Source organism: Daphnia pulex, chromosome 6 (assembly GCF_021134715.1).
Source record: "Daphnia pulex isolate KAP4 chromosome 6, ASM2113471v1".
Taxonomy (NCBI): domain Eukaryota; kingdom Metazoa; phylum Arthropoda; class Branchiopoda; order Diplostraca; family Daphniidae; genus Daphnia; species Daphnia pulex.
The window spans coordinates 1981009-1996431 of record NC_060022.1 but is presented as its reverse complement, the minus strand read 5'-3'; the positions used below and the strand labels follow the sequence as shown (position 1 = coordinate 1996431).

The following is a 15423-nucleotide window of genomic DNA, read 5'->3' as shown; positions in this document are numbered from 1 at the left end:
TGTTGAGATATTGCAGCAGACAACTAATTAGATGTCAAAAATCGAAGCCCTAGTCCCACAACAAAATCAGTCTTTACAATGGCAATGGCGAACCGAAACACTGCAAAGAAATTTAAATGGTCTATCGATCTCTCCAATCGGTAAATGAATACTTTAAATGAAAGCATGTTTGAAAGTTTACTTAATGATAGATTTACAGGAATAAATCAACATGTGACCTCGCATCTCCTCCAGGATATCTTCCATCGATTGCAACTACAGTAGCCGAATCAGCTAAGGAAAATGATTCTAGTTTGCTTATTAAGAGATCTTGGGATGTTGCTTTACAACCACTAAAACAGGTTAAAAACCATTTGTTCTGTTGTGTATTTTTCTTGCTAGAATTTATGAAAAAAGATAATAATTGTAAGGGAAAAAATTGTAATTTGAAAGAATTATTCTGTTCGAATATTTGATAAAGTTCAGTCTTGTGCCTTTTAAAGGTTAATAAGTCTATAGAATGTAAATTTGTCTGTTTCTGAAATAGGTACCTATGAATTTGTTCATGATGTACATGGTGGGAAGTTCCATTTCCATATTTCCAATTATGATGGTTGGCATGATGTTTGTGAGGCCCATTCGTGCGTTGTTCAGCATGAACCAAAGTATATTTTCACAACTATTATTCAAACAAGTCATACCTTTTAAATACAGTATAATTTTTTTTTCAGCTTTCAAGATGTTGGAGGGAACCCAGGCAATTGGACAAATCCTAGTCTACATCTTGGGCCAGTTGGTTGCACTGGGGCTTGCTCTTTACAAGTGCCAATCCATGGGCCTCCTTCCTACTCATTCATCAGATTGGTTGGCTTTTATTGATCCTCAACAGAGAATTGAATATTCTGGAGGTGGACAAATTCTGCTCTAAGATTAATTATTTAATTCATTAAAATATTCACATTTGTAAGTGAAATGAAAAATACAGTACACCAAATCATCTTTAAATCATAAATTGTACAAGTTGCTACAGCCAGCTGTAAAAATGACACGTAATTTATTCAAAACATTCATATTTTTATAGCGAAACTAAAAATTAGCTAGTCACATTCTATTAGTAAAATATTTATGTTTCATTTTTCGGGCGGTTAAGACCATAGAAGAGACCAGCAAGGTTTACCTGTGAATATCCACTCTCTAAAAGAATCTGATTGATATTATTTAAGAGAGCCTTATAAGCTTTATCCATGGAGTTATTGTACGCCAATTTGACTTTATCTTAAAAAAAAAAGAAGAAAAGTGAATGAAAGATAGAACAATATGTAGTGAAAATAAAAATACCTCGTTCGCTTGGTTGAAGCTGACTGATGGCTTTGGATGCGTCAAACATGTGTTGGTAGTAACACAGTTGAGTGTATAGATCCAAATCATTGTACTGTGATCATCAACGAGTATTAATGTCTCTAAAACTCAAAAGCAAAATAAAGCAACGAAAAAATAATACCTCAGGATCCATGTTGCTGGTTCCACATCCTATGCAAACGGGATGTGTATTTGTGGACTTCAACGGTATGCGCCTGGTTCTTGTAGCGCAACTTCTGTCTTCACATACTAACCAGCCCTATTTATTTATTTTATTTCATTAACAAAGTAGTTAACATAAAATTTCTAACACAATATATCCGAGTTATTTACCGCATAATAAAGTTGAATGTGCTTTCTAACGGTATGCGTCAAACGGTTGACGAGAAATTTTTCCGCACTAAATGGTGTCTTCTTGCAATTGGGATTTCCACACCGAGACAACGCAAACTCGATGTTGCCGTCGTCCTATGTAACATCGACCAATAATAAAGCTTGATAAATTTAATCATTTCAAGCAGGTAACATATCCTACATACCGTTTTGCGGAAAACGTTGTCCATCGACATTTCAAAACCACAAGCCTTGTCAGAGCATTGGTAATAAAACCTAGACGTTGAAATTCATTTGTCAAAGATCCATTTTCCTGATTAAATTTTATGAGTCTTACTTTTCACATGATTGAAATCTTTCTTCGTCAGTCACCGGAGGACTACCAGTTTCGTATTCGTTGCTGGCTGCTTGTGTCGATCGATATCCAGAAGCATCGATGCCTGCACAAATACCATTTATTAACTCTCGCGGTCTCACCATACAAAATTTTAAATAATTACAATGACAACTTACCAAGGAATTCAGCAATTCTAACAGCGTCAATTCCTTCTAGAAGGTCGCACAATCGAGAAACAACTGGATGAACTTGTTGTGCCAAATAATATTGAATGTCAGGCTTTAAATGCCCATTTGTTGGCATCTTGAGTTCCTCCATGGAATACGCTCGTTGAGTGGCGGCCATATTGCTTCCGTCCTATTTCACAAGTTTGTTCATATGTTTATAAACTTTGTTTTTATTGCATTGGCAATTCAATCGAGTCATTAAATACCTGACAAATGATGAACGAAACTGTATCGCCTTGTACAAGTTTCTTACCACCCCGGGAATTTGTCCTGATTGCAACTTGGACATGAGAAAGATTTTTTGCGTCGGGGTAATTTTCTGGATTCTTAGTTAGCTGTTTGGTAATCTCTAACAAAGAGAGATCAATGGTTCCGTTCTGAAATCCATCACGAATATCTTCTAAATTTTGTTGAATCCGAGCGATTCGTTCATCTGCCGATAAATCACCTAATATTTGTTCCAGTGCGTACCTGGACCAAACCAAATTGTAATAAATAAATATAGATGCTGTCGCTAGCCCAAAGAATCAATACTGAAGATATTTACTTTCCAGCCCGAGTAGCAAGCTGCGACCAGTCTCTTCGTACAATATCCAGACCCTTGACCTCTTGTTGAGTAACCATTTCTTTTTTGTTATCACGGATCACCTGAGAAACTGTAACGGCTGCGTATTTCTTTTTCTTCAGCAAAAGTAAGCGCTGGAATACCCCATCAATGTCGAGCTCAAGGTGTTTGTACAACTTATTGACTTCCTGTTTAATCTGAACAAAACAACAAACAATTGAATAAAATAACATTTAGGAATAAATTCTGCTGATAATGGTTACCTTAAGACCCACTTTCATGACTTGATCATAGTCAACTGAATTAGAATCTATCATTAACGAATCAGTGTCTCCGTAGATGACGTCCAAATTCATTTTACGGACAAGATCCCTAGTCTGCAGTAGAATCTCACGTCCTTTGGCTACAGAAAAATGCAATGGAAATTAAAATGCATAACGTTAAAGCTGAAATGTAACTTACATGTAATAAGCGCGGCCAAAGGTTTGGCGTAAAAACGTGAATTGGAAAATCCCAGGCAGCCGTACATGCTGTTTGCCGTCAATTTCAATGCTTTCTGTCTGATATCATACTGAAGTAAAAGATCCTTAGATAACTTATCGTTGATGAGCTTTTTCACTTCACGTCGACTGTCAACCAACTTTCGAATTTCAGTAGGCAAAATGCCAAGGGGCAACGTCGGATCAGGTAGGTCGGGAAGAATTTCTTCTTGTCCTTCAGTTGCTTTAGTTGCTACTTGTCGATCGACAGTGGTAAAGCATATATTGAATTCTTGAATAATGCTCGGGTACAGCGAGTTGAAGTCCATTAAAAGAACAAACTTGTCGTAGAAACCTCGCTTGGGATCCAGAACCAAACCACCAGCATAGGCTGGTTTCCGACGACCTTTCTTGCTACGATTAGCATTTTCAGTCGAAACATCCTCAGGATCAGAATCTTCTCCTTTCTTTGATTTTTTAAAAGCCTGCTTATCTGGAACGATAAACCCCTTCTCGTGAAATGCATGGAGCAATAGATACTCGTTGCGTTCTGAACGACCTCCCAGAAGAGTTCGAGAAAGCAAGTTTCCTAAAATATTAGAAAAATTTGCATAATTCTTTTCATTAAAATCGATTCCTTCGAATTACCTGCAATCGAAGTAATTTGCAAAGCTAAGGGAAGGACGTTTAATTCATACATCAATCTTAGTGTGTTCGCGCCATCTTGCATAGTAATGGCTATCATTCCCAACAGACTGGTTGAAGTCGAGTACATCTTTTTAACAGAATCTGAACTCAAATCTGGGCGAACTCCGTTTAAATGTAAAACCTTATTGAACAAGACAATGCATTAATTGAGATGTATAAGGTGTGGTTCAATTATCAAACCTGTTGACACAGCGTTTCGAGGTCGTAGCTCCTTGCGCGTATAAGTTCTTTTGCCGAAATCTTCACATCACACACCAAACGCCCACTCATGACAAGATGACTGCGACTGACACCCTTTAAATTTTTTTATTATTATTATTCTTACTTGAGTGTTAATCTAATGTCTAAGCAAACCTTAGACATAGGCATATTGGTGCGACGTAGTCGGCCCAGACGAGACCACTGATCTACTTTGTTCTGGGTGAAACGATGGAGAAGTATGTCCAAGTCGTAGGAAGCTACATCGTGCCCGACAATTACATCGGGGTCGATTTTGTTAATTTTGGCCAGAAAAAGATTAAGCAGGGCTCGTTCGTTCTCGGCTAGTTCTATTTTCGTTAGTTTTGTCGTTTTCATGGTATCGCGATGATCTAGTGGCCAAGGTTCTTCAGATGGACGGCCTACAACTACGAAAATTGATTTTTTTAAACATGTATCTTCATTCAATCGTTTCCATAATTGTAGCTTACGACAAAAATGCTGTTGAAACGGAGGTTGAGGAGCAGCACGGTCTACATGAAATTCGTTTTGTATCAAACAACTGATGGCGACAATTTCCACTTGCTGAGTGCGATTGTTGACGACAGTGCGCAAATTAAGCGCCATTACAGCCAATGGAGGCGGCGCTTCTCTTTTATCATCTAACTCAATTTGATCCATGTTAGAAACAAACGCCTGAATACAAAATAAAAATCATATTAATTAATTTTCGATTTTGATTTCGTTAAAAAAATATTTTCTATACCTCCACTTTGCACCAGCTCACATGCGGGTTGGCCTTCTGGGGGTTCTTGATGTTTAGCCAACAAGGCCCTTTAACGCGTTTTTCCAACAAAAAGTTTTCCAATGCCGAAGTATTGGCTCCAAAGACGTGGCTGAATGTTGCACCTTTCAAATTCGTAGGCAAGGAATGTTCAGCAGAGTATTTCACTTCAAGATATTCGCTCTCGCGAGGAATGCTCGGTGGTTCGAATCCATATTTTTTCAATACACGCCGTGATTTGAACTGCAAAATTTTGTAGCGATCTGCTACCCGCGTATTAAATTCCTCGTATACATCCATAAAATTAACCGGAGTTCCCGTGTCCTGGCCAGTACGCTGATCGACAACCTGATGAAAAAGGAAAGCGACAAATGTTCCGTACATGAATTTATACAAATGATATTGGCAAGTTGAGTTTTTGCCAAAAGTTTTCAGGTTAGATAAAGATGTGTATACCGTATCACGTGGAAGTACATATATATGCTTCTCGATATTTTTTACGGAAACGCAGCAACTGACATACGCTTTAGCCGACTCTATGAAAATTTTCCCAAAAAGAAACACGGTGCCAGGTTGCATATACGGATCTTCGTAAGCATCGAACCAGTACATGCGCAAAAACTATTTAACATAATTGTTAGTTGAAACTGCAAAATAACAGTCAAGTATTTATAGAACCTGTTCTCCATCTTCCCCTTGAGTCAAGGGAAGCTCATTACTCCCTAAATCCAAAACAGCTACACTCTGGTTAACGTCAACGTTATTTTTAATGGTTTCCCATCCCGAAGTAAGATCGAATTCGCTAAAAATACATCAGCAAGTAGAAAGAATGTATCTAAAATAAATATTAGATTGGCGGAAATGCGACAAACCTGATGGTAGGAGTTTGCTTCAGTTCTTGAAGATCAATACTTTCTTCACAGGGAGTATAAGATGTCGTAATTGAGGCTTCACTTGATTGCGTATTGATTTCTGGTTGCGAATCGAACTGGTCGATGTCCATAGGCTGGCAGCACATAAAAGTGAAGGTAGTATGGAACGGTTTATTATTAGTATTAAATAGATTAGAAAAGAAATAAAATAATATACGTACTCCATCCATTATAAAAGGATTATCATCGCATAATGAATTTGAATCTTCGATTGATGCACAGTCGTAGGTATTGTCTTCTACATTGGATGCCCCTCTGCCAAAAGGCAGACGTTTGGGCTGCAGGGAATAGGACGGAGTTTACAGGGGAAAATTAAAGAAAAAATTTTTCTGATACCTCTGCTTTCAATAGCCTCGATGCCACTGAAGTGCTGGTTATCCGTGGGATCGAAGTTGGTGTACGACTTATCAACGATCTAATCATTTCAAAAAAATTTAATCAAAACACAGAATCAAAACATGATCTAATTTAGTTCTAATAGTTTTTGGTACCCAGAAGTAATGGTCTTCTTTTTAAGAGTGGAAACTGATTGCCTCAAGGGAGCATTTGAAGGGGTGGAATTCAGTTCTTGCATGATGTCTCCTAAAATGTCATCATCTTTAGTTTTGGCATCTTTCTAAAAAGTGAAATCAGTAATAAAAGTAATAAACCTTTGAAATTCCATAAAACATTCATATAAGTGCTAAAACAGACCTCTTTGTTTTTAGAGGACATGCCAATTAGCATATTTTTAATGTTATTTTTTTTTCCAGGAACTCCTTTTGACAAGTCCTTCTTCTTATGACCCCTGGCTGCTCCTTTGGCTTGGGCCATATTATCATCATCCAGATCATCATCAAACACTTCCCTACCATCTTCAACATATCCACTTCCATCTGATTTTTAAAATATTTTGTGAACAAGGCATTTTATAATTTAATTTTGGCTTTACTCTATTACCATCATCAATAATCCAATCATCTTCTTGTCGTCTTTGAACTCGTTTGGAGTACTCTCTTTCATCAACCTCTTCATAAACATTATCAACTTCCGTCAAGGTAACTTTGTTTTTAGTACCCTTTAAGTCTTTTAGCTTTTGAAAGGCTGCAAATTTCCCTTCACGGTCTTGTTTAGTTCTCCGTGTACGACCTGAAAATCAATCAGGTGGTAAATACAAATAACACGAAAATGAATCAGATGTAAAGGTAACTCACCACTTTCCTTTTCTTGACTAATTTCCTTGTCATCAGCCATGACAATGGTTTAAAAATAACACAAAATAAAAAAACACTCAATAAATGACGAGTAAAATTTCTAATGCAGGTCTTGAAAATTTTGAAACGATCAGGAAAGACGAAAATCAACCGATAAAAGCTATAATGCAGGAACACTGGACAAAAGGCACAGTTGTCTACACATAAATGGCCGAATTAGTCTTTCAGCTCTTTCCCGCGTAATTCTCTAATGGCGCGGCGTTGCCGAATAAAAATTGCTGGCTCACAATTCGAAGTTTACAAATGTTATAAACTTATAAAGATAATTAGTAACTGTGTTTGAATTACATTTTTGTTAAAGTTATAAATCAAAAGTATGATGTAATCTGTAAATCAAAAATCAAAAATTAATTATTTTTACATAGTACAAAGTCATCTATTGAGTAATGAATGAAACAGCTGTTGGCTACCAACTTTGGAAGAAAAATCCAAAGCTAAGCCAAAATAAACAGTGTCGTAATTTGTAATAGGGGACAAAATCTTCCATCAATCAAGATGGGAAGTTGTGAGGGATTAGAGATTCTCGGTGTTTTGAAAACAGCACAAGAAGGTAAACAAATGGTTTTGCAGCTAAAACCAAGTATTGAAACCACTTGGGAACACTGTGGATTTTGCGACTTCAAACTGGATTCTGATATAGATAAACTACAATCATCGAGAGAAACTGAACACTCGCATGCAATACAGGGAGTATTTTCTTTCATTCCAAGCAAAAATCAATGGACTCTCACTTTTTCCAATTGTGATAAAGAGGAACAACATCAACATGTAGGAAAACCTTCACCAACATGTGAAGTAATCAAGAATGACATCACAATAAACAGGCAAAAGAATTTACAACTGCAGTATGAAGTAGATGGGAAGGTATTTGAATTAAGAAGCACATTCTCAGCTAAAAAGCACAGAAATGTGGAGCCATCCAATAACAATTTTGCCACTTCAAACAAGTCAATAACACAGCCAACCAAAGCAATTGAATTTGTCATTGAAAACAAGAAATACTCTACTTCGTCTGTTAATACCAAGGCATTTGAAGAAGCAGTTGTTGTTGAGGAAGAAAGATCTACCCTTGAAGCCTCACTGGAACTTCTTCAGGTTGGAGTGAATTGAATTCCTTTACCTCCACAAATTTTATTCAATATAAAGATTTCAACTTACAAAAAATTTAAAAATTTAATTTTTAAAAATATAGGTAAAACTAATGGACAAGTGTATTGTTCCAGACCAAATTGGTTGTGGACCAGATACTTCCACCTTTTTGCAAAATATGAGAGAATTGGCAAAACTTCTAACTCCCTCTGGTCAGAACCCATTTAAGTGTGATCAATGTGAAGAGGAAATGACCTCCTACTTCCCATATGTCGAACATGTTTTTAAGCACTTCGGAACTCGACCTTACATCTGTAACGTGTGTCAAGCATCTTTTCAGACAAGGGCTGTTATGAGACATCACCTTGATATGCACGGTAATTTCCATCTTGCATTACTAAAATAATTCATATTTGCTCATAAAGTAATAACCAAATTTTTTAGGCGGGAAAGCGCCTTTTGAGTGCGAGTTTTGCGGGAAGAAATTTCGGAATTCTTGTCACATGAAACAACACCGAATGCGTCACGTAAATAATAAAGTATTAATAAATTATTGCGACGATAAATAATACTTAATTATTAATTCAGACCGGAGAACGACCTCACAATTGCCCCTACTGTGAAAAGACGTTCGCTCACAAAAACGTGCTAAAGATACATTTACAAGTGCATACTGGGGAGAAGGTTGTTTGGTTACATCAATAACTTTTTGTGTTAAAAATTTAACTAAATTTGTTTGATTATTCAATAGCCCTGTTGTTGTGATCTATGTGGAAAGCTGTTTCGTGAACCGCATCGTTTAGCGTGCCATTTAGCTACACATTATCGGTATGTGTTAAAACATTTGCATTACCTACAGTATACTGGTGAGAGGTAAACATCATTATTTAAACAGCTCCTCGAAGTCACTAGACTGTTCGGCTTGTGGCAAAAGTTTCAAAACTAGTGGAATGTTAAAACTGCATGAAGCCAAGCGTTGCAACAATAAGCTTACTACAGATTTGGAAAGAGATACTGAGGACCAGGGCCTGGAAACTTTGCAGAATGTTGCTTACATAGAAAATATAGATGATGCGCATTTTCTTGATACAGATCACGAGGTATGTAATTGTATCTAATGTAATCTACATTTGGGAAAGAATTTACTAATGTTAAAATTTTCGGTGAAAATACTTAGGTAACCATCATAGAAGCAGAATCTTTAGAAGTCCTCCCTGTAAACACTTATATTGTGGAGCCATCCGGTGTGGGGCCTATGTTAGTACAATTTTCTATTGATCAAGACGATGTTCAAGAAATTCCTTCCTTGGAAGAATCATTAAATTCGTGATGTTCGTAATACATCTCTCCTTTAATTGCCAGTCTTCGCATTGATTTATAGAACCCATTTTGAAATTTGTAAATACACAAAGGACCATATTTTTGTCTTTACTATTTAGTCTCAATGAACCTCCTCAAAACATTATTTGATATGTCTGAAGTCTGAACTTAATTTTAGCTGTACCTTTGGATAATTTTATGTGCTTAAAGTCACTTTGGATTGGTTATTGCGCCTTCGGATCAGAGTGTTCGGACTTTGGATGTTGAATCAGTAGTCCGCCTAGACAGGCACATGGGCAGGCGTAATTTTCAGCAAGACTGGTATTTACGTCTGAGCACCATAGCTATTAGCTACTGCCCTCCTACCACTACCTGTACTCAGGTAGTACTTTCCAGTTTCCACTAATAAAGTCCACTTGGTCTTTATTACCGCTTTTGCGGCTGGCGACTTACGAGTTACCGGAGTTACGAGTTACGACTTTACAGGCTTGCGACTTGCGAGTTGCGACTTGCGAGTGCCGACTTTCGAGGTTTGGCAGGACTGCATGCTTTGTTGCAGACGACGCTCTCTTGATTGTTTTTAGAAAACAGTCAAAACAGTGAAACACTTATTTTCGTTCCTGCTGTTTGGTCACTGGTAAAGTCTTTAACAAAAATGTCATTCTATTTAATTGAATTTTTGAACTAAACAAAATTAATACTAACTTCATATCTTGTATAAAATTTCTTATTATAGGACAGTGCTGCATCATTATTCGGTTGAAAGTTCTGAATGGGCATCAAAACTAGTATAAAAAGGGGTATTTAATCATAATGGAAGTTCTTATAAAAGTTGAAGAAACTGAAATAGTTGATGTTCAAAACGGTCTAATAAACAAAGAGGGAACTGAAGAAAATAAAGAAGCTCAAGAATGTTGCACTAGCAAACCGTTGGTGCATACAGTTGAAAAAGAAACAAAAAATACTGGGCACTCTAGCCGTGATAAACATCTTTGCACCGAGTGTGGAGCGAACTTTGTATCTATGCTAAAGTACATGGACCACCTTAATCGTCATACTGGGAATAAGCCATATGTTTGTGAAGAATGTAACAAACAGTTCTTTACCTTGTCATATTTAAGAAATCATCAAAAACTACACTCTGCTGACTATCAATTCATTTGTGAGTTCTGTGGCAAAGCTTTCAGATTAAAAAATAATCTGCAAATGCACGAACTGACTCACACAAAGGAGAAACCATTTAAGTGTGATCTTTGTGATAAAGGTAATTAACCATTGTGGATCTTAGTTTTTAAATTTACTTACTAATTCATTTTGCGTTTAGCATATACTCACCCAATGAATTTGAAGATACACAAACAAGAACATACAGGTGCGAAACCATTCCAGTGTGAAACTTGCGGTAGATGTTTCCGAACAACACACCGACTTAAAACCCATAAAATGTCTCACACAGGTACGGCTGTCAATTTTTTATAACCAGAGCACATTGCCAAATTGAAATATCTATTATTATAATATGAATTTACAATTTAAACTAGGTGAAAAAGCTTTCAGTTGTCTAAACTGTGAATCAAAATTCACAAGCAATTCTAAAGTAAAAAGACATATGAACCTCCATTGCAAATTTTCCAAAGGAACAAAGCCACCTGCTGGTGATGAAAATGAATAACTATAGACCAGGCTAAATCAATATAAGATTGAATTAAGTGTCAAATGGTGATAATGAAAATAAACTATGAAATATGGCAAGGACTGTGTAAATTTTTCATCCTAACTTTTCTATTTACACAATACTTCTACAAATAAAGAACAATATTTTACTTCTTTAGAACAAGACTTTCCAAAACTGAGTGAACTTTCTCAGCAGACAGGTTCATTACTGGGGCACTTACTTCCAGGCCTTTCTCTATAAATTAAAAAGACAATTAAGGTAATTTTTACTATGAATCCAAATTAGAATATGTAAACCAACCATGTCGGGCACAGATTTTTGGCAGGATACCACTGCATTCCCTGATGAGGATAGGTGTTTTGGGATTGGTTTTCTTCAAGTCGATGTAATGCTTTTCAATGAAATCTCTAAAATGAATAGTAATAACACCATGAAGATGAAGAGTTAAAATGATAAAATTAAGGGAATGACTGAATGAGACTATTCTCTACGATTACACCATGATTATACGTCTACACAGAATAATTCACGTCTTTCACAATAAAAGATTATTCGCATTTTACATTTCATTTAACACACTCTTCATTTACCTAACCCCTTTGCTGGCGTCTGACTTTTGGCAAAGATGAATCCGAATCTCTTTCACATGGGGCAAAATTTTTACTGCTCTAGCGGCTGCCATGTTGGAAAAGTTTTTGCAGACTCGACAACAAAACAAACTCGAGAATCGAGATTCGAGATATCTTGCTCTTGATCCTAGCGGCGAGCAACAAAAGTAAAGAGTTATTTCTTATTTGAAAAGTATTCTGATCCCCGTTTTGTCTTAGATAAATTTATTTTCTCTTTAAATTACCAATTATTAAATAGAAATGAATCCTGGAACAATAGTTTAGTAATACAAAAGTATGAAAGTATAGCAACGTCTAAAATACAGTACAACGCTGACGTTGCTACACGGCCTACGCCTACAGTGACAGTCCGACATTGTTGTGGCGTCTGCTCGTGAACGACGAATCACGAATATTTGATTCTAATTTTTATAGTGACTCGTGATATAATAATATTAGTGGTAGGCTCAATTGTTAAAAAATGAATAGACCTACAGTTCTACCACCTAGCAGTACAAATGATAATGGAGGAGATGAGTTGGAAAATCAGTTTATATTGAGACTCCCACCAACCTTACCAGTGAGTTCTTTGGACACTTGTATTCACATTATTATTGTCTTAAACTGAAATTCTTTAATGTGTTTGTGGTAGGAATGTGCCGAAAGTTTGCGACAAACTCTAAGGACAGGTGTGATGAATCTGAAGGACCGCCTAAATATTAGAATGGATAATGACATGAGGAAAGGACAGGTTCAGTTTGACAATTGGACTATGTCTGCCAAGGTGTTATTCTTAATTAGAGTATTTGATATTCAATTGTAAAACAAATATTTACTTAGGTTTTAGATCTTCCATGTGTCATGGAATCTCAAAAAACCATTGACAATAAAACATTTTACAAAGCCGCTGATGTCAGCCAGGTGAGTAATAATTCAATTCAAATTCTTAGAATATTGATTTTACCTGATATTTAAAATTTGAAGATATTGATTTGTAAAGAAGGAGAACAACAGTCAAGTAGTGAAGAAGAAACTCCTGTTAAACCAAAGAAAAAAGATCCTCATAAGGTCGATAAAAAATTCCTTATGCCTCACGGCATAGCTCCACCAATGAAGAATGTCAGGAAAAGGAGATTTCGAAAAACCCTTAAAAAGAAGTACGTTGAGGCTCCTGAAATCGAAAAAGAAGTCAGGCGCCTACTGCGTGTTGATAATGAAGCGGTAAGTGTACGATGGGAACTGATCACAGAAGAAGATGAATCTAAGGTAAAGGCAGCCAATGAAGCTGGGTTGGGAGATGGGGCAGCAATGACCGTCCCTCTTGCATCCGGAACATTCGTTAGCACACAAAACCGTGGCTTGGGTATGTTTTGTAAAAACCAACGGTTTTCAGCACTCGTTCAAATTGCTTCATACTTCTGTTATCTATAGCCGAACACGATATTTTTGGTGAGGCACTAAGCGACTCAGATGAAGAACATGGAAGCAAGATCAACATTATGGAATCAGACTACGAAAACAGTGACGAATCCCGTGGATCGGGTTCGGAGTTCTATGCAGGAAGCAACAGGGTACCAAATTTAAAATAATTAAATTTGTTTCGATAGTTGTTACATTCTCTTTTTTAGGGGTCCAATTCTATGATAACCCAATTTAGCGGAGATATGTTTCGGGATGACAGCAGTTCTTCTAATCTATCTCCACAAAAAAAGGTCATCGACACACAAAAAGGTAAACATTTCAAATTTGTTTTTCTGCTTTAAAAATTAATATCATTTGTCGTTAAGACGATTTGCAAAAAATGGCTGATAAACTGAGGGATGAAATCCGTGAGATCAAGAACATGAGACAAGCTCAAGAAAACGAGCTAGCTACAATTGAAAACGCCGCCCTCAAGCAAAGATTTCAGATGGCTCTTTCAAAACTTGTTGCTCAGGAACAAGAGAAAAAGGAAGAGGTGATCTCTATTGTGTTGTTTATTATTATTTCAGCTATTTTTAACAAATTGTATTCTAGTATGACCAAATCATGTCCATGTTATAACGGACACCTCTGGATAAAAGCTGAAATGGACCAAACCTCAAGGATAGATAAATCGATGGATCCATCCGCCTTCAGAATGTCTGTCGGGATTGCAATGGCGCCTGTTTTGATCCCTTCCAAAATAGATTGTCGAGTGTCGTTTAGTTGTGCTGCCAATACACGAGCGTCTTTTTCTTCTTTACGTTCGCGTATACATTGGTTTAATCTTTTTCTAAGAACTTTGTCGATATTGTGAAAGATGTTGTGATCGTTGCGTAGTTTGCTTTGCTCGGACGCAAGCTTCTTTTCTTCTAGAGTCTTCAATGTTGAGACAGGACTATCCACAGCATTCTGGATGTAATTCCATATCTTGTTCAATATTTCTGTATCATTTAAATCAATGTGTCCAATCGTCAAAGAATTTTCCCACGCTTCACAGGGATCTTCAAATTTGGTGTTCATTTGAGTGATTACAATGTCAGGAACACGGCTGCTTTGCGGACGACTGTTGTTTTGGAGTAACGCTTCAGACACTTCGCATTTGACATAAATTTGAAGGTAGCCTGTGTAGAATTTGGCCGCTAACTGATGATATTCATACCGCATACTTCGATAGTAGTTGTTATCATCAACAATTACGACACACTTTTTGGAAGAAGGATTGGGCACTTTCAAGAAAGACTCCACAGTGTCTTTCATCTCGCGACGGTAATGCTTTGTTATTTCACTAGATGACGAAACAGCAATTTCAGCCTGTTTTTCTAAACTCACAATAGTATCAAAAGTTGCACAATTCACAATGCAATTGTTTTCTGTTAAAAAACTACATAATCTTCCTGCTAACCAGCTCTTTCCACTGGCAGGCAAACCTAGTAACACCACAATGCAATAACACTGATTCATTTCTGTCCTGTTGGTATGTGTCACTATTTTACACAACTTGAGGCTCTAAAGATGAGGTCTCTTGTGAAACATGTTGAGGCTCAGTTTCTGCTATTATGACTGACTGTGCAACTGTGTTAATTTCAGCAACTTCAGGAATAGTTTCTGCGACTGCTTGTGGTGGGTTAAGTTTCTCCATCTCTTCCACTCGCTTTTGCACAATTAGAGGTTGAACTTCCATATACACAGACATGATTTTATGGTTGACTCTAATGTTCTTCGTTGAGCACATTTCAACACATTTATCCTAAAAAAAAGCAAAAACAAAAAAATAACTATTGGTCTGATATGTTATGAAAGAGAAACCTCATGTTCTTAGCCTACCTCATCTTCAGTCAGCTCTCTAGTCTGAAATGTGTTCACGCATCGCGTGAAACAAGTTTCTGACATTTTGTTGAACACTAAGAGAAAATCTTTAAACTAGGAAGAAGAGATCAATTAACTTTCTGGCATTAATTACAATTCAAATACATTTTCTAAAAACTTACGTTCCTGAGTGCATCCATTTCGAATTACTTTCCACAAATTGACAATTCATGTCGTCTGCAAAACATATGGCTCACCGGGTTGCCACATTAGCCGAAACGTCAACATATCCGTATTTTGTTTAAAA

At 36.8% G+C, this 15423-nt stretch overlaps 7 protein-coding genes across 8 annotated transcripts; 3 read left to right on the top strand and 4 right to left on the bottom strand.

Annotated features, from left to right (window-relative positions):
* The first annotated feature begins 1 nt into the window (after window position 1).
* Window positions 2-984, top strand: LOC124196536 (ER membrane protein complex subunit 4-like). Its single transcript, XM_046591667.1, has 4 exons — window positions 2-140; window positions 200-341; window positions 527-644; window positions 711-984. The coding sequence occupies exons 1-4, from the start codon at window positions 79-81 to the stop codon at window positions 905-907; spliced, it is 519 nt and encodes a 172-aa protein (XP_046447623.1). The 5' UTR covers window positions 2-78; the 3' UTR covers window positions 908-984.
* Window positions 985-1014: 30 nt separating this feature from the next.
* LOC124196529 (DNA polymerase alpha catalytic subunit-like) lies at window positions 1015-7329 on the bottom strand. 2 transcript variants are annotated; one of them, XM_046591656.1, is made up of 25 exons: window positions 7095-7328; window positions 6841-7029; window positions 6595-6776; window positions 6393-6517; window positions 6238-6316; window positions 6063-6179; window positions 5842-5975; window positions 5648-5771; window positions 5426-5590; window positions 4952-5317; window positions 4677-4881; window positions 4342-4613; window positions 4168-4281; window positions 3928-4108; window positions 3263-3868; window positions 3064-3203; window positions 2783-2997; window positions 2442-2706; window positions 2185-2365; window positions 2009-2111; window positions 1878-1947; window positions 1672-1806; window positions 1481-1597; window positions 1318-1411; window positions 1015-1254 (listed from the first exon to the last, which is right to left on the bottom strand). In XM_046591656.1, exons 1-25 carry the CDS (start codon window positions 7132-7134, stop codon window positions 1103-1105), a joined length of 4371 nt encoding a protein of 1456 aa, XP_046447612.1. In that variant the 5' UTR covers window positions 7135-7328; the 3' UTR covers window positions 1015-1102. The 2 variants fall into 2 exon arrangements, with proteins under 2 accessions (XP_046447612.1, XP_046447613.1); XM_046591657.1 differs by lacking the exon at window positions 6063-6179 and having other exon boundaries at window positions 7095-7329.
* A 213-nt stretch (window positions 7330-7542) lies between these two features.
* Window positions 7543-11315, top strand: LOC124196145 (putative zinc finger protein 66). The gene is made up of 11 exons (XM_046590959.1): window positions 7543-8249; window positions 8347-8620; window positions 8688-8770; window positions 8832-8927; window positions 8995-9071; window positions 9139-9343; window positions 9421-9572; window positions 9774-9945; window positions 10353-10827; window positions 10888-11019; window positions 11105-11315. Exons 1-11 carry the CDS (start codon window positions 7650-7652, stop codon window positions 11233-11235), a joined length of 2397 nt encoding a protein of 798 aa, XP_046446915.1. The 5' UTR covers window positions 7543-7649; the 3' UTR covers window positions 11236-11315.
* On the bottom strand, window positions 11308-11989 carry LOC124196538 (NADH dehydrogenase [ubiquinone] 1 alpha subcomplex subunit 2-like). Its single transcript, XM_046591670.1, has 3 exons — window positions 11829-11989; window positions 11539-11645; window positions 11308-11472 (listed from the first exon to the last, which is right to left on the bottom strand). The coding sequence occupies exons 1-3, from the start codon at window positions 11918-11920 to the stop codon at window positions 11384-11386; spliced, it is 288 nt and encodes a 95-aa protein (XP_046447626.1). The 5' UTR covers window positions 11921-11989; the 3' UTR covers window positions 11308-11383.
* Window positions 11990-12203: 214 nt separating this feature from the next.
* On the top strand, window positions 12204-14070 carry LOC124196534 (transcription initiation factor TFIID subunit 7-like). The gene is made up of 8 exons (XM_046591664.1): window positions 12204-12426; window positions 12499-12630; window positions 12687-12767; window positions 12831-13209; window positions 13278-13417; window positions 13475-13577; window positions 13634-13803; window positions 13863-14070. The coding sequence occupies exons 1-8, from the start codon at window positions 12328-12330 to the stop codon at window positions 13887-13889; spliced, it is 1131 nt and encodes a 376-aa protein (XP_046447620.1). The 5' UTR covers window positions 12204-12327; the 3' UTR covers window positions 13890-14070.
* Window positions 13805-14771, bottom strand: LOC124196535 (L-seryl-tRNA(Sec) kinase-like). Its single transcript, XM_046591666.1, has one exon. It carries the CDS (start codon window positions 14769-14771, stop codon window positions 13884-13886), a length of 888 nt encoding a protein of 295 aa, XP_046447622.1. The 3' UTR covers window positions 13805-13883.
* LOC124196537 (mitochondrial import inner membrane translocase subunit Tim10 B-like) lies at window positions 13805-15407 on the bottom strand. Its single transcript, XM_046591668.1, has 3 exons — window positions 15299-15407; window positions 15135-15230; window positions 13805-15057 (listed from the first exon to the last, which is right to left on the bottom strand). Exons 1-3 carry the CDS (start codon window positions 15314-15316, stop codon window positions 14800-14802), a joined length of 372 nt encoding a protein of 123 aa, XP_046447624.1. The 5' UTR covers window positions 15317-15407; the 3' UTR covers window positions 13805-14799.
* Window positions 15408-15423: the final 16 nt, after the last annotated feature.